General features: G+C 40.1%; 3 protein-coding genes across 5 annotated transcripts in view; all 3 read right to left on the bottom strand.

Annotated features, from left to right (window-relative positions):
* Positions 1 to 8660: 8660 nt before the first annotated feature.
* Positions 8661 to 21593, bottom strand: LOC111266603 (anaphase promoting complex subunit 1). Of its 2 annotated transcripts, none has more exons than XM_022844219.2 (3): positions 20288 to 21017; positions 17836 to 18110; positions 8661 to 8817 (listed from the first exon to the last, which is right to left on the bottom strand). In XM_022844219.2, the coding sequence occupies exons 1-3, from the start codon at positions 20482 to 20484 to the stop codon at positions 8729 to 8731; spliced, it is 561 nt and encodes a 186-aa protein (XP_022699954.2). In that variant the 5' UTR covers positions 20485 to 21017; the 3' UTR covers positions 8661 to 8728. The 2 variants fall into 2 exon arrangements, with proteins under 2 accessions (XP_022699954.2, XP_086827082.1); XM_086970956.1 differs by lacking the exon at positions 8661 to 8817 and adding an exon at positions 10652 to 10798 and having other exon boundaries at positions 20288 to 21593.
* On the bottom strand, positions 12578 to 17830 carry shtd (anaphase promoting complex subunit 1; the record flags this gene model as incomplete). Its single annotated transcript, XM_086970960.1, has 1 exon — positions 12578 to 17830. A coding segment is annotated over one exon (4875 nt), but the record flags the coding sequence as incomplete, so codon positions are not given.
* Positions 21594 to 21644: 51 nt separating the features above from the next.
* The window catches only part of Uxs (UDP-xylose synthase), a 5815-nt gene continuing 2681 nt past the window's right edge, over positions 21645 to 24778 (bottom strand). Inside the window, exons 4-8 of one of the 2 annotated variants that reach the window (XM_022844181.2) lie at positions 24363 to 24623; positions 24006 to 24144; positions 23631 to 23811; positions 23099 to 23368; positions 21645 to 22587 (exon numbers count right to left, since the gene is read on the bottom strand). In XM_022844181.2, coding sequence (XP_022699916.1) covers positions 22501 to 22587; positions 23099 to 23368; positions 23631 to 23811; positions 24006 to 24144; positions 24363 to 24623 — 938 coding nt within the window. In that variant the 3' untranslated portion in view covers positions 21645 to 22500. The remainder of the gene's footprint in view (positions 22588 to 23098; positions 23369 to 23630; positions 23812 to 24005; positions 24145 to 24362; positions 24624 to 24778) is intronic. The other variant, XM_022844182.2, reaches the window with a different exon arrangement.

Here is a 24778-nt window from a genome sequence, read left to right as displayed (position 1 = left end):
TAGCTTCACTCCAAAATGCTCATTCCCATGCGTCTGATCTGGGTCGGCACTGCACGGGGAAGTTGACCTAACGTTGCTGGGAAAATAATTCATCGTAGCTTAACGTCAAGGGCAATGCTGGCGTAATTTATAGAACAAGAAAAAATAATACTTTCTTTATCGCCCAAAGCAATCAGTAAGTGTTCGAGTATACATTGAAATATATGGTAGATTACAGTGAAATACTTTGTCCGGAGTTTAGGTCTGCTACTTACAGAACAGATGTGGTTTTAATATGATTGGTACATAGATTGTGATACGGATTGGTACATGAGTACTGCCCGTTAACTTCAAATGTTATTTTTCTCTTTTACGTACATCACATTCATTCACTTCGATTCATGGTTCAAAGGCAGTGTATTCTTCCGGCTAGCTTTTGAGAGTAAACTTTCCGGCAAACAACTTACGAATGGACGGAGAAGATGAGACTTTTAAATCCAATATATTCTATAAAAAAGATCAAAGTATTTCCCAAGCTGAACGAAAAGCATTAGTAAACGGTATCTTATTGTCTCTCAACGTAACGATCTGTAATGAAAAGCCACGATAACACATCATGTCACCGAATTTTTATTTGTGTCAGGAAGTGATGTCTCCACAAGAAATAATGGCTGGCCCCAAAGCATACGCCTAAATACAGAGTCGAACCAAATCTCTATTCGACAAATAGCATAATGCGTGTTTTGTGAAGCTGGAAAAATCTCGTACACTGGGAAATGGTCCGGCAGAACGAAATGACCTATAATGCTCTGTATGTCTCATTTGCAGCAAACAAACGAGGTTATGCAGTCGAAAAGATCGATGCACAAAACCGAATCGACCCTCTCCACGAGGATAATAAAAGAAGTCGACTTCGCGTCAAAGTCTCCCCATTTTTATGATCACTGGCAAATAAAATTTGTAGCATTACACTTGGCAGTGAAGAGGGTCTCAAAAGATAGCTGAACGACTTCTGCGGTACGAAATTTGAAACTTTCCTGAGAGACGAAAAAATGGTGGGAGACATAAGCGATGGTCGTAGAAAATGAGGCTTAACGCATGATGAATGATTTTATTGTTCTAATAAGCGTATAATTCTGTACTTTTTATTAGCCGAAAACTGCTCGTCTGCTAACCTACACGAATCTTTAGGCGCAAATCTTTATGATCTATCGGAACGAGCCACTGTCCAGTTTAATACGGTTTACAGCTTCGTATCAGATGGTCCCTGGTTCGACTTCGTCTTGTTCTGATCTTGTGACATCAACAAGGTCGGATCAAACGATAGCTTGGATTAATGCTAGATCTCAGATTATGCGATTGTGCCTGTGATTGGAAGGACCATCAATATTATATATAGAAGGTTATTAACTCAGAGGTGCGTCGTAATTAAGTGGCTCCAATAACCAAATATTTGCCTACTCATCTGAGGGACACGTTGTTGTCTAGGCTCGAACCCGGGTATAGAGAAACAGGTTTCGTTCGTGCTTGGAGCCAACCGTCTAATGGAATGCCTAACGCCGATGCCGCAGGTAAAATTCAAAACATAAAGGCTAAATCTAGACCATCCGTAATATGTTTCTTAAGCAAATGTTTTACACATAGGTTAGAGCTAGGAAAATGTAGCTAGATAATATATTTGGGAGGCCACTGGGCTATCGATTAATAGTATACTCCTTTTAGTCAGGAAAATAACTCTTATTTCACTTTTAAATTATTGCGCTAGTTTAAATGCGGGGTTCACATCAATTTATCGGAGTCATCTAGATGAACACTGGCACCGGCATAGAAACAGGACTCCATGCCAGTTTAGCATGGATATTGAGCAGCTGGTATGGCTTAAAATTTCAAATGTCGCAAGTCCATGCTCTACGGCTGTTCTTGATATCTGAATATACACGCGTGAACGTCTTTTGAGGAGATTTGTGAAAAATATCATTTTAATTTTAAATTCGCTTTATTTAATAAACATATGCTTGGTTAGAAATAAAGACCTATCAGCAGCTCATTACTATGTAATGCACAACGTATGTTATTAAATAAAAGTAAAGTAAAATTTTTCTTTATCACTTGTATGGCAGATGTGGTACGCGGTATCGTGCGGTGCTCGCAACCCGTCTGCGGTATAAGCGTAGTCGGACACGTTCGTGCAGCAAACAAAACCCGGCTTACAGGCAGACAAGTGTTGGACTACATCAAAATCAGACACGCATGATTCACGTTGCCACATTGCATCAGCATCATCGTTAGTGCTGCCCCTTCTATCATTCGTACCTTCATTATAACCGATAATACTATAATTAAGTTAAGATACGCACACACAGACATACGATCATATGGAAAAGTTCAGATACGCCAAAATTGAATGGGAATGACAACAACCACGATCTTACAACCGCAACCCCCATTTGCTTCCACTTGAAATCAAATAGCGGACGGTAACTAGCGCCTGTAGTTGATAAAGAAGTCAACTTAAAACCGACTCGTAAGCGATGAGCCGTTAACAGCACCAATACAACACAAGCCGCAACAAAGCAAAACAAAAACGAAGATCAATACATCATATCATCTATTGTTCGCGTATTGAAGAAGATAAAGAACTTCCTCTTGCTCACTCGATCGCTGGCTGGCCCGCCTGGCTGTCTGCTTGTGCATAGTTTTTCATCTCATGTTCTGCGGTTCAGCTGCTGCTGCTGTTGTTGCACTTGGCTCGCTCTTGTTGACGGTGGGTCAAAGGTCACGTCCAATCCTCCCTTTCACCCATAGTCAGTCAGTCAGTCAGTCCGTCCGTCCGTCCGTCCGTCGCAATACATTGCGTTGCGATACGACGTAATGCAATGCAATGGGGACAACAACAGGTCTGCCGACGACAGCATCAGCAGCACAAGCGAAATCCATTTTGACGTTCGGCCTCGCTGCTGCGGCGGCAGTTATCGCTAATTCTGCAAATGCTCTCTCTGCGGTTATAATGAATATCGAGACAAACAGATGTATATGTATCGACGCCCATATATACGACAATATATAAATACGACCACTGCGCAACCGTACAACAACATGTACACACACACGGCATGGCGGTACAGGCGGGTATAAATCCTGCTGCAGCGACAGTACGCTAGAAATTTGCCAAATGGAGACTAAACAGACGAATAGAAACCGCGAGTAGAATTGCGCCCCCACGAGTTGTTCTTCCCTATACAGCGCTGTACTCTTTCAATCGCTCGGCTTAGCGCGACGCCTTAATAGCTTCTATCGTCGATGACCAAGAAAAAGGGCGACCGAAGCAAGGCGATCAACGGGGAGAGGATATTAGAGAGCCTGTTACAAACCACGTCATCACGATCATCATCCGAATTGGCAGCGACGGGAACAGGAACACGCATCAGATGATGATGCTGACGTTGTTCCAGTCGTATTTCCACTGGCATTTTAGGGACGACGATAATGAAGTGACTTCTCCTATAGCGTGGCTTTTCATGGGCTTGTACGTAGGGACGACGCGCGCCTGTTTGAACAGTCTGTGACTACAGGGTTCGCAAAGAACGCTCTACCACCACTGCCACCACAACAACTATAAGGCAATGTCGACAACAACAGCAGCAGCGATGACTCTCCTAGAAATAGTCACTGTGAATTGACATTCCCGTAGTTGTCGTCATCAGAGACACTGCGCGGTTCGCGCTTAGACAGAAGCGTCAGCCGTGTCGGCAACACTGGCGCAGTACAGGACCGGCATCGTCCTACCGGTTTCTTGGCGCCACGGCGACTCTAGATACCGTTGTTGAAACGACGGCCAGAGCAGCAGCAGCAACAGCAAAATCCAGAGATAGGAACATCGCGTTCGGCTAACGCAGAGCTTCGAACGAGCTACGACAGGAAGCAATGTATAAAATAATCGTCCTGATACAGTTCATAATCGCATTTACTTAAAAAAAGCAAAGGGCAAAAATGTAACTTTGATAAATGGTCATCCGACTGATGTCAATGGATGCAGCAACGACGGATAATGGAAATGGTGAAACCACACCTATGTAAGCTAGTACAAGTACAACTAAATGCCGTTTACAGGCATGTTCTAATTGATCTTCAGGTCTGTGCGTTGACATTCGTGTTTTGTATTCGCTTAATAAAAACCTTTATGGATATATAAGCGTGGCCCATGGTTTAAATAATAAATATTAGGTTGATAGACAAGTTATGCATATTTTATCTATTGCCCTAATACCACTATAGAAATGGTGTTAAAGAGCTCTTCGTGTTTTGTTATGAGGCTGTTTTTATCGCTATCGTTCAGTGTCTTCACTTTAGTCTTTAGTAACTCTCAAGTTGGGTAACAAAGTGTATTTCGAACTTTTCTAGCACTTTTTCCAATGTCCGAAGCCGTCAGACAACCCAGGATATTTGTCCCGAGTGTGGTGAATATCACATAGTTGGAAGATCTGGTCTTACCTGAAAATTATGCTCTTTGAACAGTGGTTCAAGGCGACCCTTAGCAGATTCAGGAGGCTAAGTGGGTTGCTCGGGCCTTAAAAGCTATCTTTTCTAACTTAGCAGGCCACTTTTGAGCCGTCGCATCGGCTATAGAGCTCTCGTCGTATAGGTCAAATCTTTCCCGGGTTCCTGTAGTCCTTTGACATTGGTAAAAAACGAACGAGACGTGTCAAGGATGCTACTTTTAGCACCCGAGATAGCTATTCTTAGAGCCCTGAATGATCAGGATAAGCAAATGAACTATGAGAAAACGGCAAGCACGAACAAAAAATTGACATTATTGGGGTACTAATATGACACCGGTGCATATTTTTTTCGGCATATACTATCATATTTTTTTGACAGATCGATGTTAAACGCCATTGAATAGATCCGGAAAAGTACTTAAATAAAAAGAAATTTAAAATACGTACATATGATATTCCAGATTATTATGATACCTGCGGTGAATATATAGGGAAAGTTTTTAGAATTAAGGGGTATTTCATTAACCTGTTTGTCAGCACCATCGAATAAACTTAATCGAATATTATTTCTGCATAAACGACATGACAAAGCTAATCAACATACCCCTGTTTCCCTCGCTACCCCTCTTTCCGCATTTGCTCTGCTAATTTTGAATTGACCGCTGTAATAAGTGTATCACTTAAAACCACTACTATGAAAAGCCATATTACACTATAACAATGCTATCCAGTAACATGCTGATATTTAGTTTATTTTTAACCTAATATCAGCATGTTAATTGTTAATTAATTTATTTCTAATTAATTCAAGGTAGTTGAATTCAGTTAAACTAGCCAACATAACCGGTAGGTCAAAATAGGCTCAATCATTGAAAACTAGACTTCACAATTACTGCTCGGCAACCATATAACTATGGTTGACTAGACAACGTACGGGGACACAGCGTTTCATTACGCCGTAGCCACTAATGATATTATACAATGCACTGAACATGAAGGAACATTGAAAAATGGAAAAAAAATACGTAGTAATTAATATGTAGTAATTCATTTTCTAGTAGCAAAACGATTTTTTTTAATCATTTCTGTGACGCCATCTAGTCTTACGATAATTACCATTTGTTCTAATGGTACAAAAGTGTCGAGCCAGTAAAATAAATTTTTCTTTCTGGCTCAGCTTTGAAGCTCTACCGTATGTTGTGTCTGCTATGACACGCGTTTCTGTTAAGCATTCCTATCACAATGGATACTTTTAGTAAAAACACGTGCGCGCAGTTACAATACAAGGATTAATACACAAGTGTGTGCTTATTCTATGCAGTTTAGTAAGAACGTAATGCTAGACGGAGTTCGTAGTTACAGTTTGACTCTTGGTTGAATGTCAAACCATCATAGCATATTGTAAGCGGCTGAAACGTATCGTTATTTTAAGTGACTACTGCCTAAGCATTTAGGACTACTAAGATGCGAGATTCTGGCTCGGACCATGCATACATGATTTTTTTTGCGCCGAGTCAATGTTTTCGACTCTACTTCGTTTGCCAACTGTTTATTTTTGTTGTGGCGCAAGATCGAAGCATTTTCTCACAGCAAATAGAAGGCGATACTACCGCTATTTACAGCCGTTGTTGTTGTACCAGCAATTGCAATGGCAGAAATTTCAACATAATTCTCTTAACAAAATGCACATGATAATGCTCCGCTCTGCTGCGCACCACCCGAATCTCACCACTTCACATAAACTACTAATATAAGACAGATATGCACCTATAAATATATATGTACGCACTTGCTCCTGCCGAATATCGCTGGTTTCTGTGTTCCCACGTGTGTATTCACATGTATGTGACGTATGTATTATGTAAAAATGTATGTTTTACAAAAACAGATGATGTGACTTGTCAGCAGTGAAAGCGAAACATAATATTACCATATAAAGAAAGTGCAGAAGCAGTGATACAGCCAAAGGAGACCAGGGCCGTTGAAGCAGGCGGTTAGATCGGGCCCCTTAAAATATGAAAGACGCGAGGCATAAAAGTTGCGTTGGAAATTTATAGCTCGCAAGAACCGATGAAGATTCTGAGATACATTGAAGATTCAGTAAAAAATAATAACATGCAATTCTCATGCCAACTAAGGGAGACACTGAGTGGATAAGAAGACAGAGTGGGGAAATAAATAAAAAAGATCAGATGAAACAATCACAGGTGTTCTGCTGCGGCGGACAACGGGCTCAGTTTACCAATATTGAGCATATATCTCTCCTTGTAACATATGTGTAGATTATGTGTCTTTGTATGCCTACATTTATGAACTGAGTGGCAATTCCATTGATGCAACGCCATAGCAGGCATACGTGATGACCCGTATGGATTAACTCGACCATATGGGTTACAAAAGTAAGAAATTAGTAGACCATCAAGCCAGTAAGAAGAAACCAGGATTTTACCTTTCAATAGGCTTTTTTTTTTATATGGATTCATGCAAAAAGATGTTCAGTTTTTAATGCTAACTGACACACATAACACACTATCATAACGCACACGGTAGCTTAGTATATACCGTTAAAGTATTATTGGGTTTAGACTTGAACACTTGAGTCTTCAGCGGATATTTCTGCCGGCTTACCAAGACAAAATAAGTATTGGGTTGGATGTGTTAGCTAACGTCGTATGGAACTGTCCGATTTTAATAAACAAAAAATTCCTTTTACTTCGGATTCACGTGCATCACGCTTGTGTTTTTATCCTGGTTTTTAGTAATTCGTTGATGTCTGGCAATCGTTCAAGAATTGTATAGCTAGTAAACTAGTCTTGCTTAGTTCATACGGGTAGACTAATAACAATTAGATCTATAAAATTTTATAACGAACATGTATGCTTATATTTACAAATAGGTCTCTGACGGTCTTTTGGTGTATATGCCTATGGGCAAGTCAGGAACGGGTTAAACCGTATAATGTAATTCCCTAAGTCATTTAGCGCATGTCTGTTATCCTATCATTCACTTACAGTTGCATGTTTGTTAACTACGATAATTTTGATTTAAAGGCCAGAAAAGGGTAAGATCTATGGCAGTCTACATACAATGATGTTTAGCAGCGCAATAACTAAAAACAGTGGGATAAAAATGTTGTCATTTTCTAGATATTTGATTACCTTCCCAGCAATCAACAAACGACACTTAAATAAAAAAAAAAGCCAAGGTCAGCAATTATCAATACTAAGATTGATTTTCGGTGAAACACAAGCCAAACAACGATAAAAACGAACGGTACAATATTTAATAATGCCATTCGTCGTGTTCATTAACCATGTATCGTTCTTTAAAGCCTAACTGTAAAGCTTATATTTATGCAGAAATTTATGTATCGTTCTACGAGAAATTTGAAGAAAAACTGCTAGGTATCGGGGATAAGTTTTCTAGGATGTTTTACGGTAACTAGTAAGTCCTAACCTTACGTGTTTCTGAGGCAATCAACATGGATGGTTTACATGGAATCAGGAGACTCTATTGGCGTGCTGCTATAAATCAAAAAGAGCAATGTGATTACCCAACACAATACAATGAATATAGAGTTGCCTTAAATTATCGCTGAACTAGTTTCACTCCTATAATCTGTGCCGACACTTAAAAGTTCTTGATTGACCGTTCAGCAGACGCCTGAAATTTATAAGGCTATTTCCTAGAACCGATTAAATCAAAACAGCACAGAAATCGATAAAGCAACGCAGTTGTTAACATGCTGATAATGATAAGACTGAATAGGATTAACAAAAATAGTTCGTATTTTTCGACTGGATCGCTCGGTAACACTCGTGACCAGCTCAATCCGTACGCCACAGACATTCAATTCTGTTTTTGATTCTGAATGGGATTAAAATGCAGGAACCGCGAACGAATATTTTCTACGTAGAATTGCACAAGTGCATAGTTAGTACAGATTTTACCATAAAATTCACACCGAATTCCGTTCGAAATTGAATAGCAATTCCTTGCCTTTGCGAATATTCTGTGTGTTAAAACTGGAGCGTACATCAATATAAGTACTTTGTTTTCATAAGAAGGGTTTGTTTGAACTCGAAAATTTTCTTGGCAATAAAATACCGACTTCCTTATATTTTTTCGATTGTGTTGACTGCTGGTTATTTTTCTCTATAAATTTACAACGACGCATTTGCCTTTGAATTTTCAATAAATACTTTATTGCAGACGAACAGCTGGAGTTCTTCTGTGTTTATTTGATGCTTCTATCTTCCTTGTGTCCTTGCAATTGTAGATGTATTTTCATTATGGCAGGATGTTGCAGATTTCATAACAAACGAAAACGTCAACACGACTAAGACACGAAAAGAAAGAAAACGTCCAATTAGACGACGAATGATAAAGTATAATTTCTTTGGCTCCACCGTTTTTTGCAAGCGAGTTATCCATCTTATCATCGAGTAGAAAAATTGCGGTAAACTTAAATCAGATTGGGAGAAATTAGCTTGTATTAAAGGTTCTCGAATTCTAGCCAAAATTTTGATCGAGGCATGCCGAAATATTGAGCCTCGCTCATATGAATATTCTCAGAGATGGGCAAGATATAATGCAAATAGGCCTGCCGTGGTTTTCACGTGCTACACCCAGAATATCTAGAATTGTACAAAAATTCGCCGACCTATTATCGCCACAACTGTAAACTTTCTTAAAAAGCCTGTCTCAATTTAAAAAAAAAATGTTAAAAATCAAAGTTTAATACAGAATTTTACTATAACTACTTAAAGGCCTCAATAACCTAAAGCAAAGGCATTCTACGTTATGTTAGACTAGAAGCTATGAGTACACTTAAGGAGATACGGATTGTAGGACATACTGCTTATTGTTTCTTTAAGTCATGCAGGTAATCCCAATCACGTGGATCCTGAAGATTATGGGCGCTAAAGCTTTCGTTCGGATCTATTTCTTTTAATTCAGGCCGTGATTGTAGCACAGCAATAAAGTCGTACTGTCGCGTCACACATCCATCAGGCTCTTCACGAATTCAAATTATTTGCCATCTTCAATAGTTTTCTTTTCGGGCACTGTTTCTTAACAACAAATGTCTTAGATGTCAATTGCAAGTTTTAGCATAAACTTACCCTGAACCTAATACTTCTGAACCCATTCAGAAGTATTACCGAAGCAGTTTTGTCTTTTGTTTGAAGCTATACTTTTGCTTGACACTCCTCTAGTAGGTAACACACAACTGACCCATCGCTCGTCTACGTAAATGCTGTGCTTTAGTTAGGCTTCCTGCAGATAATAGATTTGCAAATCGTCTCTAGACTACACCATACGTGTTTCTATTTACCATGAACTCAGTTTAAAAGGTACTCAATTTGTATTTCTTTTTTCATTTTTAGCGTTTTTATCATTACTTTATAGCATGCGCCGACAGGGGCCACCAAGACTATGCTCTGTCTTGCCTAAAGCTGTCCATGACCACACCAGTTTACTCTTTTGTTTGAAGTTCTCAGCAGTAGCCACTTTCTCTACAATTTCCGTTCCTAAAATGATTGCGTTGGTAATGAACTGCGGTGGAAGACATTCGTATTTTGTGTTTTCACAAATCTCCGATGAATTTTACCAGAACAGTTACCCCTGACCAAGACAACCATAATCACTAAGCCCTGATTCTAAACACTGAATTAAATTCTTTCCCATAATTTGATTACTCTTATTTCTTTTTTGTTATTACTGAAAAATAGTCAAAGACTATGTAGATATATACTCAATTCTGTTTATTAATAGTACTTGGGCACCCTGAACAGTTCCGAACAAGCCAATGTTGGCATAAAATGTATATGTCTGTATCTGCTTAAACTGGTACTACCAATAATTTCCATTGTATCTATTAGCTCGGTCAGCCTGTCTACACGATTCATGAAACAGCTCCTAAAAGTTAACTACAAATCTTTGACAGAATGTTATATAAAATTGAAGATCTCACAAACATGTCAACTACATGTGGTCAACAGGACATTCGAACCTACCCCAAAATACTCCACTGTGATATCACATTAATTTAAATTTCCCAAAACAGGTATTTATGAATAATGCGGTGCATGAAAAAACGTGTTAATGCCCTCGGCCATTTTATTCCGTAGTTTCTGAGCATGGTTTGCCTCATATATGAAGAAGTGAGCTCATTCAAATTGACAAACATCTTTACTTCAGTATACAGTCAACGGATGAAGTATGACTACTTATAGCTTAGAACGTTTAATGCTAACATTGTACTAATGGCTGCATAGACGCAGAGTCGAACGCCTTTCTACTGTCGAGTTGTATTAGCCCTGAAAGATAAAATGTACGCTAGAAGCTCGTTACTTTAAAGTTATTTTTTCTTTTGTCTGTACGCTAAAACCATGAGGCTAAGTTAAGAATAATGCTGAAGACTTTTTGTTTTTGTTAAGTCGGACGAATTAGGCAAAAGTTGTAGAGAATAAAAAGAAACGCTGTCGAATAGGATCTTCACAGGACTGGAAATAATTTGTATATCTGCATCACTTCGGATGTTATGAAACTGTCCCACTATATTTAAAGAGCACGCCGTTCGCTCTGCGAAGGTTTCACTCTCGGTGACTCTTCGATAACAGTTTTTGTAGACTGCATATAAGACTCATGAAGATAATGAAACTGGAAAAATTCCATTTACCTAATAATGTATCCGCGAAGATGCTATATTATGCTATTTATGTTAAACATAAGCAATGGCCCATGAATATTACGAATAAAATGAGTAAAATGTTTAATATTTCCATCATACCAATGGTACACAAACAAGTGACTTTTATCAACCTTTACAACACTGAATAAATACCTCGTATGGTGATCCTGAAACATAATATGGACAAATGACGACAATACAGTACTACAATAATAACAACAATAGTATAGGTTTTATATTATTTAGACCGTTTGAGATGTGCAGCCGCCAAACTTCAAGATCTTGGTATATTTGGTATGGAATGTTGAGGAAACTATTTTGTGCACTAGGCTGAAAAATAAGTTCCGCATTTTAAAAAAAACTTTCTGATTTCTCCTGTTTTGCTGTTAAATCAATCGAAAACGCTCTTCCTGCTCTATCATCGTGCTGGAATAATACTATGTTAAGAATCCAATTTCAACTCGAAAGGTCTTCTCAAGGATGGATGTTCCAGGTGAAAAAAGTGTGGGTTTCGGAACTGACACCAAAATACCGACGAAACAGTTAGGGATATTTGCGTTGTGTATGGTGATAATGCCATCACTAAAACAATGCTCAAGAGCAGATTACTAAGTTTGAAAACAGTACCGGAACCTGAAGAATGGACGCCGTTCAGGTCGATCAGCTAAGTTTGATGACCACCATGTGGAGGACCTTTGAAGTAGGACGCACGACAAAAATCTTTATGGAACTGCAAAAGCCTGATTCACTGGTTACTGGTTATTTCCTACGAGTTAGCTAATTGATCGGTGCGTTGATTTGGTCCAGCTGCATCGTGTCAACAAGACTATTCAGTAAAGAAGCCCGATGTACGAAATCAGGCCATCCGGCTGTATACCAAGGCGAAGCCACACGCAGTAAACATCGTCAAAGTTCCTCTCTCCAACTTCGAATGAGAGATTTTATTGCACTCTCATTGTTCGCACCAACAGACTTCTGCCTTTCCTATTCATTGGGCAATTACCTTCGTGGCCCTACCTTCAACACGGATCAAAAACTCAAACCGTGGTTGAAAAGCTTCCCTGAGATGAAACCCGCTGTTTCGTGACAAAGAGGATATATATCATTTGATGGAGAGATGGGAGATATTTATATTTATACATAATTACAGAGAACACTATATATAGTGTTTATAACCGCTCCTCTGTAAGCATTTTTCTACATCGCTTTCAAATTCGGAATCGGTTCCTTCACTAAATATAGCAATAAAGAGGAGTCATCTTTTAATATCTTACGAGTTTTTCTTGGATAAATCAAAATATAAACGTAAACAATTTTGTCACACGAAATCTAGTAATAAATTATAACTATTAATATTATTATTATTTATATATTTCTTCCTATGTAAAGAGAATTACAAAATACATCAGGCAAATACAAATTATTTACACATCTATTTACTGCTACTATTTAACAGGGAGATTCGATATCAACAACAATATTAAGCTCTGCGTTTCCCATATACAGATTTTTTGATTCCATCAAGTCCCACTTGTGCCCACTACAAACTTAGTTTGCCACTGTCAGCATTTGCACTTGCCACCCACAAACACCATGACCAAACTCTTCCCTATGTTCCGCGATTAGACAAAAGCTCTGCTAATTTACATGACATCTTTTACTAGAAAGCTAAAAACCGCCAATTACACCAAGTATGAAATTCCATTCGTGTAACTCCATTTGATTTGGTGACTACAACTGTACAAAATGTATTTGTATGGTATTTTTGTAAACGGATTGAAAATCAGGAATCTGCCAACGAATTGTACAGTTTGACAATTGCGCTAAGCGACATTTCTGAATCCTTAAGCTGCAGGAAGAGTGCCGGAAGCCCTCTAGGGACCTGCTCTGGTCGGCGACCGTACCACACTTCGTATGAGGCATTATTGATTGTAGAGTGGGTAGTGCTGCCCGTCCCCTTGAAACCTTCTAACTGTGATTCTACTTCGGCCACGAGCTCGCGTACAACATTCTCTCCACAGATAGAAATCTGCTTCTGGAACGAATACGCCAAAAATTCGTTAATCATCTTGAACTGCTGCAGGTTAAATGTGCAGTCGGGTTCGAGTCGAAGTGACATTAAGTCGGTGAGAATCGGTAAAAGTTCCATCTGTTCATCAGCTGCACACTCCATAACGATTGTGCAGAGTCTTTCTTGAACCTGGTCTCGCGTCGCGCCAGGCAGAAGCAGGTTTTCCACGAACTTCGCTACCATTGGAGTGTTTGAGAAGCTTTCGAGGTGCTGAAGTCGATTTTCCACGTTACGACCGCGCAGGGCTTCCTTGATATGGCACTGGGCGAGCGTTGTTCGGTATCCTTGTGGGTCCTCAACGTATGAAAGACAGCCGGCCTTTTGTTTCACATAAACAAACGATCGATTCTGGAGGACCTCCTTCAGGAGGTGCATATTTTTTTCACGGAATTCGACCTTCCAATAGCGTTCGTCGTCAACAGTGACAGTGTCTATAAATTCGAATGGAGGTAGATTGCAGGGTGCCAACATTTCTTCACTTTCACCTTTGCCCTTCAGAGAAACCTTGATCTTTGATTTGACCAACTTATTCGACACAACATCATGACATACAAGAAGTCTGGGCTCTACAGCTAATACGTACAGGTGACGCAAAGCCTGGAGGTGGTAACGATTATCCGAAAAGTGGGTCGGAAATTTTGGGTAGAGGGCGCACACAAGTGCGGCAATAGCCTCAGGCTTTGTGGATAGCGTGAGACTTCCGCCTCCTAGAAATAGAAATCCAATAGCCATGTGAATCATCATATGACTGCCGTAGAACACGCAATTGGTGCTCTGGCCGATCCTCTTCCGAAGAACCCGACAGAGTCGAAGCACGTCCAGATCACCCGTTCCTGCCATGACAAGACTGCAGGCAAGCAAGCATACCAATAAACTGGTTTCAATCGTGTTTTTGCCTGCCTGTTCAGCTGCCGGTTGTTTTTGGATGTCGTAAAACATCATTGTATAATGCATCAGTGTTTTAAAAGCATCCTTGTTTCCAGACCCTGCAAACTTTAGCCCAAGGGCGAAGCACGCTCCAGCTAAGGTATTACAGTATGCTTGAGTGGCGCCTTCATAATCAATAGTGTCTAGTGGGCTATTTTCTGAGGGCCTCTTAAAAGCGTTTTCCTTGATAAATTGGGTGAGATGGCTTTCCACCCACTCCTTAGTAGGTGACACCCGAGACCATAAAATAAGACCTTTACTTAGCGTTCTTAGGAGCAGATAGTCTGGCTGCACAGAGTCCAATAGATATTGCGTCTCAGGCACGCTCATTAACGAGGCAATGTTTTGGTTCTCCGTTGCGTGATAGATCAATCCAAGAGCCAAGGTGGCTCCAGGAGAAGTGACACTTATATTTATATGGTCTCCCTCGCGAATCTGATAACTGGGCGAGCGGTGTGTTCGATTCGCATCCCCCTGAATTGGACCGCCTACCATATAGTTGTATAGTGTGTTACTCAATTTGCTTTGCATTACCTGAGAACTATCCGCACCTTTACAGAGCATCACCATCCCCAATGCAATACCAGCACTTAAAGAATGACTCTCTCGATCAATGCAGTGCTCCATTTCTGGTCCAGGAGGACGGCCTATCTCGCTGAGTAACACGTCGCACATATGTTGATGGCCTGACCCTAAATAGAGCAGACCAAGGGCAGAAATGGCGGCAACACGACACTCGGCAGAGACATCAAGCTCCGTCGATGTCGACGGAAGAAGCGCATCGATGTGGATTGCTATTAGATTCGTGGCTTCTTGACTCATCGTCGCCTTTTTCGATGCCCCTAAACCAAGAAGTACGCCTGCACTCATGATTGCGTTACGTTTACGGAGTAGCTCGCATATGAATACGGGGTTTAGTGCAGCAAGGTGTCCGGAAAGGCCTAGGCCTAGCATAAAACCGCCGAATTCTAAAACACCACCATTATTGCTGTTGTTACTATTTCCACTGTTTGTGTCTGCATTCATCTCTTGATACGTCTCGTTTAAAGCTATCCACGCGCTCGTCACGTTTTTGGCGTTTCTAGCCACTCGTAGCCCGGCAGCGACGCCATTATGGAACAAAGGCCACTGTGTCATATTCGGTGGCGTCTCGATGTTCTTCATTTCAATCACAGTATTTTTAGGTGGAACTCGTCCAGTGAGATCACAGTGCGGAATAGCAATAGGTTCACTGATGATGGGGTGGATCGAGTCAAGTGTGAGCATTCCACGGCCTAGAGGCAGCGCCAGTGTTCGAATACACAGACTGTATAAATGGCGTTCTTGCTCCTCGGCGAAATCATGATCGCTCATGTCAGCTCCCTGCTGAATATTGATTGTGACTGGGGTCGATGTCGCAAACATCGAGCACACCTCTTTAATACGATAATCTTCACCGAAACGTAGCGCTAGCATAGGGTGAAACAAATTCTCAAAACCTTCTCCTCCTTTTGTTCCTTCGGTGGGTAATGATACGAACGAGTGTGGTTTAGCTTTCCCCGACAGATGTACTTTTTTGACCTGTTTCGCCAGATCTCTCCGTCCGAGAAGCGAATACAATTCCTCGTTAAAGTCGTGTGTACACCGCTCAGTTAACTTCTGAATAAGATTGCTGAACATAAAGCGGTAACCCAGCCGTACGTTGAGTTTAGACACATCGGGTGATGACAGAGTCTCGACAAGGTTTGCCGGGCTGCTCTTCCACACTCTTATTGCAGGCAAATGCTTATAGGCCATCTCTCCTCCAGCAATAAGTGATCCGAACACCTGGATTGCCCACTGAATGTTACTAGTCACGCCGGCCAGACACGGAAACACCTTTCCTGCAGAGTTGCCCGCTAACGCACTCAAAATGAACTTCATAAAACTGGGCGGTTCAGTCTCGAAAAAGTCTGGCATGCGAATGTTTCTCAGGCCTCTTTCAGGCTGCTTAAGAGCCTTGACATTCTTCATTGTAGGAAAATCGCGGAGATAGTAATCACGGTAAGAGCACAACGCCAGTGACGAAGCAAGTCGGCATAAATACTCTGCCATAACCCTACAATGTTCTCCTAAAACACTGTTAACCTTGAGATCCTCATATACAATGTGTAGAGCAAATAAGATATGATAACAAAGTGGACTGAGCACATTGTTGAACTTGAAGCCGGGCGTACCAACCCGTAGACTATTGAAATTCACTAAGAACTGCCAATCTTCCTCATCGTCCGACTCTGTTCGTTGTCTCTTGTGTTTAGACAAACTGGGTTCTTCAATTTCAAAACCGACAAGTTGAAATAGCATGGACATGAATGTCTGTAGCTCTTTGGCAGGAGTCTTGCTGTCCATAGAGTTCTTGGTAAGAAACCATTTAGATTTTATTAGTAGAACCATCTCTGGCTCTAGTAACTGTTCTAAACCTTCAATACAATTCTTAACTGTTTCGCATGATTTTGCGCGCGGTAAAGTAAGCACATACTCTTTATTTTCTCTAACGTCCTGGATATACACCACATCAGCGCCAGCTGACTTAAACTGGTAAGCAACATTAACGGGCGAACGAAGGAGATCATTTGAGCTGGAGCCCCGAGATCTTCGGGTCTGCATTAGTGGTGAAGACGACATTAAAGGGTTATTGACTGCGCACAGTTGTGTTGTTCCACTGTACAGAAATAGGTGACCCTCAGCGGATGTCATTACAAGCATCATCTTAAGCGACTCAACGTGCTCAAAGTCGTAGGCCACGATCTCACCAGCGGGTGCAAAGTTTCCCGATGACAATTTAAAGAGACGCAGCTTCTTCATCGAAGCCAGGTACAGAACAATATATTGGTTTCCAAGGAGGTCATCAACGATGCGCACTTTTTCTGTTGAATTGGGCACAACCAATTTATCAATAAATATTACATCGAGAGTCAAATCTGAAAGAACTGGTTCTGAGATGACTGTGATGTTTGCATTAAGACGGCTTAACATAGATGATGACATAGAAGTTCGATTGAATCCAGGCACTGAAAATGTGGCACTTAAAAGGTCAGGGTTTTGTGTTGATACTGAAAAGTGGCTGCTTGATCCACTTCGAACAGGCGTTCTAATTGGAGTGCTTCTCAATGGTGTAGACTTTTGCTGTACACGCATTAGTCCTGGGCTGTGATTTGAACGACTTTTTGGAGTGTCTGTAAGGCGACTTCGGAGCGGATATGAAGGAACTGGTGTGGACTGATTAGCGGGCGACACAACTGGCGTCGAAGAAAAAAAGGCGGGGCTGTTTACACGTTGTAAACTCAACGTATCTTTCATTTTGAGCCCGCCATGTAACTCAGCGGAGCTCGCCAGTCGTAATCGACATACGGAATGGACAAGCTCGCGGCTATTGTAGATTACCACATATTCGCTGTTTTCCGAACTGAAGCATATGCTGACACCATCGTGTTGAATGATTTTTCTGTGAGGTGTATAGACGATCTCTACGGGCGCCAATTCATCCAGTGGATGGAACAAAGAGAAGATTTTTGGAGCTTTGCTATCCCTTGAAGCCACTCTCTCCAACAAGACGCCTTTATCCGTTGGCCAAATGCGTTGTACGTCAAATGGTACATGTGTAACAAAGTCTTTACCATCGCTACTGAATGTGTGCAGCAACTTACTGCGAGAATTCAATGCTGATATGCAGTTGATCCGCTTGAGATGTATCGACGCCTGTTCAAGGTTCACCTTGAGAACAGCACGTGACTTGATGTCATTAGTGCAATACTTCGCCCAGAATACCTCATTACGTCCTTCGGATAGTGTAAACGTCTTCAGTGTTCGTTGTATGTCTGCTTTGACTTCTGTGAGTACAAGAACGTTTCCCTGGAGGCATAGCTCCTCCTGCACGGGCTCATCACCCGCGGTGGATCGGTAGCGACGATACACCGTTGTCCTGGGGGTTTAAAATTGTAATTCATCTTGTTAGTAATAATACCGCAGATAGTTCATTTAGAAAATTATTGATTTTGTTTTAAACCTCAGAATATCTGCGACACGCCGTACATACTAAGCATTTTTTAAAGGGTGGTAGGCTACAGAGCAGAAGAGAAAAGTTGCTTAATAGCGTCTCGGAGTCTCGTGGCATAATTTCCCAATTGAGAAAAAAAAACATGTACGTATAAAGGAACCTTGTTGTTTAAGCTAATATGCATTTTATATAAAATGAATACAAACGAACAGTAATTTTTGAATATACGAAGACAAATAGTAAGTCACACAAGAGCCATTCTGCGTTCACTATTCTTGACTTATAGCCTTGAAATTGTTATACGTATCAATTGCAGATAAGCAGCGAAATGTATTTAATTCAACTTAGAACTTTTTTTTATTGACGTTGGTATATATAGGTGAAGCTACCGCATTTACCCTAAAATAATCAAAACTGAGTGTTTTTCGATGACTACTGGTGATGGTGTAGGGGTTTAATAAAGGAATGTATAAAAAAAAACGACAGAACTAAAAGTGGTGTGGATAAGTTTATAAAATGACCCAGTCGTCTCTGTCAGTATGTAGAGATTTAGGGCCTTTAGTTGCAAATATTCTGCAAAAATTCGAAAAAAGGGTAAACAGCTTGTGTCAGATCGCAAAAATATACGAAGTACGGGCAGTTATGACGTGCTTAGTACTAATAAAAAGGAAATAACATTCGTTTTTGAAAATATATTAGCTATTTGAAATTCTTCTGTTTTATAAGGTCTTTAAACCTCGTCTCTGGCTTTTAGCTCATCAATCAATTTTCTGCTCTATGCTGTTAGTTCTTCTTTATAGTAGCAACTAAACTGTCAACCGATCAATCACTGACACAGACGACTGGGTCATTTTATAAACTTATCCACGCCACTTTTAGTTCTGTCGTTTTTTTTTTATACATTCCTTTATTAAACCCCTGCACCATCACCAGTAGTCATCGAAAAACACTCAGTTTTGATTATTTTAGGGTGAATGCGGTAGCTTCACCTATATATACCAACGTCAATAAAAAAAAGTTCTAAGTTGAATTAAATTGAAGTAGATAAATAATGTTGTAGTGAAATGGTTTCTCGCAACTTAATTGTTAAGAGGTCTAACAATGGTTTCGTAGACAGGACTTTTTATAAATCTTTCAAAGATTAAATTTACACTAGAAAGCCCGGACAATCATGTTAGACAAGCAATAGACCGTCCTAAGAAAAATGCAATGACCTCAAATTTAGAAATTTATCAAAAAAGGTACATTACGGTTTTTTGCAGGCAATACGCATTTTAGTATTTAGTTGACTCCACTTGAGTTTGGGTGGTTTACGTCGGAAAAAATGGTTTTTATCGAATTCTAACACTTCCCTGAACTATTCGGCATGCATTTTGAAACACTTTGCACATCAGCGAGTTGCCAGATATTTTTTTCACTGAAAGGCTTTCAAGAGATAAAATTGATGACTAAATATTTATGGTAATAATGCGGGTGCATCCTTTCTCGTCGAGACCACAGAGAACGAAGCCATAATCTTTAGTAAGTTCCTAAGACAAAGCTAACTCAGATATTGTTAGTGTACGTATTTTTCCTCCAATTATAATCCTTATTTAATCAAAATAACAGTATCAGTTGTATATCGCGATAAAGAATGCACATCGTTAAGCAGAATCTGGATACAACAATGAGCGGTGTTTAAGCGTCGGTAAACTTTTTGTCCCTTGTAAAGCTCTAAAGTGAGATACTATCATCTTAGAATTTTCTAGGAAACTTTCGAGTATCTCTATGAATAAAGCGAAAAATAACTACCAAATGTCGTCAGTTTGAATACGAGTGAAATACGTAGACCTTTTTACTTCGTCGTGATTAGGACTACTGGGTTCTCCCAATAAGCGTATCATTAAAAACATAAAAAGTGGTTTACTTTCCTGAGTATTCCGTCGTTCAGAAATGACTATTGTTTTTCATCTGAGACGTCTGTGCGCGCACCGCATATTCTAAGATAAACAGCCACGCCAAAGCATGTTTACAGTTCTAATCTTTCGATTAAGTCTTGCACTCTACCACCATCGCATGCTCGTAAGCTATTTGAAAGAATTAACGTTAGAATATTTTCGTACCTTACAGGTGATTTTGAACTACTGCTCTGGAGAATGTTGAGATTATTAGCATTGGTGCTACCGCTCTGATGAGGAAACAGTAAATCATAGGTACTGGAGTCAAAAGCGTCATCGATTTTTAACGGTCCCGGGTGATTCCTAAGTGCCTCACGTCCTCGGCAGGTAGCCGTACGTGGAGCCGAGGCGCAGCTCAACATCGCGTCCGAAGAAGCCGCCAGTTTGCACTGCACCGGCCCTCGGCAATTCCGAGCAACATACACACTTATCACACATCCACAAACACATAGATTTATACAGACCCGCCCCCCGCCGTCGCAGATGCGACAATAACGTAAAGATAGACACAGAGTTAGCTGTGATATATACCGAACCACTCACACGGAAAATCTATCAATATGGAAAATAGTTGGTTTTTGGCGATGCCGATCTCCGTCCAAGTGTGAACGCGGCCGCAGCGCGCCGGCAACTGCCACCGACAGGCGCTTACGCTAATCACATGTCCAAAAGAAACAGACGAGATTCAAGCAACAACCCGGTAAATTTGAAATATCGTTGAAATTAGACAAGTGCGTGTGCTTCAGTAGATAATACTTTAACTATATATATAATGCGAATACATGATCCACTAAGCTACCACAGTCACGAATTATAATACACTTATCCAAGATCTTCAAAGAAATATAGAAAATGCAAAAAATGTTATGTTTAATTAAGATAAATCGTAGATTACTAAACCGTTGCTATTAATATTATGCAAAGCTGAGTTAGTAAAAAAAGGCAATTTGCCCTTAAATCGAACTCCTATTATACACATATCACCTATCCTTGATTTTTCTTAGATACATCTCCTCAACTCTTTTAAAGTTCGATAACAGTCTTACCTCAATAAAGGATAATGTAAGGTCATGGTAGTGGTTGTAGGCTGATACGCAAAAGTGATAGCCTTATGAAGGCAAAAAAAAATATGCATACAAATATATTTTTATAATCTATATAAAGGATTCAGGAACTGCTTTAGCTTTATCATTGATGTAAATAATAGCAAGCATGAAGTCAAAAGGCCAAGAACGACCCTAAAAACGGTATGTCTTGACACGGTATTCCGCCGTAGTTAATGAATTATATTGGTTGCGAAAACATGGGTATTTTTCAACTCTCGATTTGTTTTTCTTTAAGGATGAGTATTCAGCTTTGGCTACAACTTACAGTGTAATTATAATAATGCAATGCATTATTTTTTGCATTTTTCTTACTTAACTATAAATATTGTCGTTTCTACAAATGTTTACTTTCGTGGCCCCAAAAATGTTCACGTTTCTCTTTCCGAAATACTCTAGCAAAATAAAAACTCATCACATCAATACATATACTTATTACTCATTTATTTACTTTACCAACAGCAACTGTTCTTCTATTTCTTTGTACAAATGCTACACTAATGGAGTTAACACTCGTGGCATGTTCGTTGTGATTGATATCATACAACCCTATACCGGTCCATTACTAGTTTTCTTTATCCTGGCAAAGAATTTATGCCTTAATGCATTCCAGCAGGTGGCATGAAACGCTATTTCCAATTTAACAATACAACGTCACCACCTCACATCCAATGCGCAGAGAACCGTTCTCACACACACACAGACAATTACTATTGCTATTATTATTTTATATATCATTAATATGTTCTCACTGCGGGTCGTTTATCTACCAGCATCTTCCGAATCACTCTCTATAATCGTACTTTGTAGCAAAAGATTTTTTTATTTTTTTAGGATTTTTTTATTTTGTAGCCAGTCAACGGCTGAAAGTATGCATATATCAACCATAAATAGGCACAGATTTATATAAACAGTACTAAGAATCTTACAGAATTCTATATGGAGACACCACATGCATCTCTTCATACCGCATATGTATAACGGGTGCGCGCCTTAATAAATGATTAAGCTGTGCGAACATTTCAACGCAAATATGAATACGATATGTAGGACCTGACATGGCCATATCAGTAGAATGTTTGTTCGTATTTTCATTCTCAGCTATGGATACAAATTTAAATCTACCAGTATCACTAAACCCAGTGACGCTAACGATAGAAAGCTGGCTTACGTACAAGAATCCACAAAATACGTACAATCACACTCCATTACAAATTTAAACTCAAGGATGCCATCCAAAAACTAGATACGAGAGTTTCCTTTCCCTATAAAATCCTACAATTCATCGTCTAGCTTTGGCGCTATCGCGAGTTCATTCCGAAAGTAAGCAATTGTCTTCAGGAGTCCCTCTTGAAGTGGAACCTAAAAAAAATTGAAAAACAGACATTTAAATAGGTTTGTTCCCTTCCACCAGACAACATATGGCTAATACAGGTCGTGCCACAGGCTTCAACCAGCGATCCTGATTTAGGCTTTTTTTAGTTAAGGGCTTATCCGTTTAAGACTTTTCACAGGGAAATTAGTGTATACTGTCAATATAAATTGTATTAAAAACGACACGAATGTATAATATGATGCAAAGGCTTTCGAGGACGTTCAAATTAAAGCGCAACCTAAATTGAACGTATTTTATAGAAAAAAAAATACAGATTTGTCATATATTGTTTTCTGTTGCGCTGGTCTTCTTAGGTTTACAATCACAAATTAGTCAGTCGTATCCCCAAGTTCGACAGACGCTCACTTCATTCTTACTCCTTTATTGCGACCATTCGAATTAGTTAATCCGTCTGGTCGCTTTGGTGAGTTTATAGAGAAAAATAGAAACAAGCCGGTCAGTAACTCGGCAAACTTATTCCAATTTAATTCAATGTACCTTTGGTTCCCAATTAAGCTCTTTTCTGGCTCGCGTTATATCAGGCTTTCGTTTCTGAGGGTCATCAATAACGCCATCCTGATGCACGATGCGAGCAGATGGGTTGGCTACGAGATCTCTGATGAGATGGGCAAATTCTGCAATAGTGTATTCATCGGGATAGCCAAGATTTATTGGCAACGTATAGTTGGAATTCATCAGGCGTACGAGGCCATCGACGAGGTCCGACACGTACTGGAACGATCGGGTTTGTTTACCATTGCCATAAATCTACGAACAACGCCATGTGTAAAATAGCAAAGACACAACAACACCCACGTAAAAGCCATGAGAAATTACTCTCACAAGACACGAATGTTATATCAGCACATTTTACGTTGATTACCAACTATATTGTATATACCTTAAAAATAACAACTAAAAGCAGGTACTAAGCAGTATTTCATTTTGTAAATCTCTCTCACTGTATTTGTTACTGTTTCAAATCAGCTTTTCTTTAATTTGATTTTCATATTTGACAATAGCAACTAACAGTGATATCACGACCCTGAAGGGCTTGCAGTACAAAGTTGCTCACGACCCGCCCATCACTCACGTGCATCCGAGGCCCGAACGTGTTAAACACGCGAGCCACACGCACTTCGACACCTTCCTGCTTAGCATACGCGTATGCCAGCGCTTCCGCTACACGCTTGCCTTCGTCGTAGCAGGATCTATCAGTGTCAAAAAATAGACGTGTACACATGAGTCACAAAAGTACTACAGAAAAAGAAAACTCTAATGTTACGTAGAACGAATAACCGCTAATTCATCCGCTCTCAACGGTTTTACACATACTTATATTTACCATCTCAAAATATTAATTTAAAATTGAGTATTTAAAAAAATTTCGAAAAGGCTCCCATACCTGGGACCTATCGGGTTTACGTGTCCCCAATAATCTTCCGATTGAGGATGCACCTCCGGATCCCCGTACACCTCGGAGGTAGAAGCAATTAGAATACGAGCTCCTACACGACGGGCCAACCCTAACATGTTAATGGTACCTAAAAGAGCATTGAAGAGATCGCGTGCCATCATTTCATTACCGTAGCTTGACATAGTGAGATAGTGTGCTTCAAAAAGGGATTAATGGATAAACGACTGAATAAAAATGGATCAAAAAATAAACGTTTTGGCATGTTGCCATTACTGGACGTTAGCAAGACCTGAACAAAGCAAGATAAAAAAAAACTCTGATTCGTTAACTGAGCTGCTTTTTCACCTAAAGTGTTGGTTTTGATCGTCTTCACCGGGTTGATCATGTAGTGTGGTGGTGAGGCTGGTGAAGCGAGAGAATAAATTTGATCGACTTCGACAAATAATGGGTTCACGACGTCATGTTGTAGCAATTCAAAATTAGGATGGCCCAGCCAGTGCGCCACGTTCCGCTTCGAGCCCGTGAAGAAGTTGTCAGCCACCGTCACCTGGTGGCCATGTGACATCAGATGATCGACAAGATGGCTACCAACGAAACCGGCGCCACCTACCGATATCCGGGAATCAAGCAACCCATAATGGTGATAAGAAGTTTAGAAACAGTGGAAACACTTCAGCACATTAAATGTTTGTTTTATGATGAGATATTTGACCAAGAAACACACTAAAAGCGCACACTGCAATTCAAAGCCAAAAAATAAT

The sequence above is a fragment of the Varroa jacobsoni genome, unplaced genomic scaffold, assembly GCF_002532875.2.
Source record: "Varroa jacobsoni isolate VJ856 unplaced genomic scaffold, vjacob_1.0 scaffold_1101, whole genome shotgun sequence".
Classification (NCBI taxonomy): Eukaryota; Metazoa; Arthropoda; class Arachnida; order Mesostigmata; family Varroidae; genus Varroa; species Varroa jacobsoni.
Note: the sequence above shows the minus strand (reverse complement) of the source record. Positions and strands in the feature narration are given on the sequence as shown.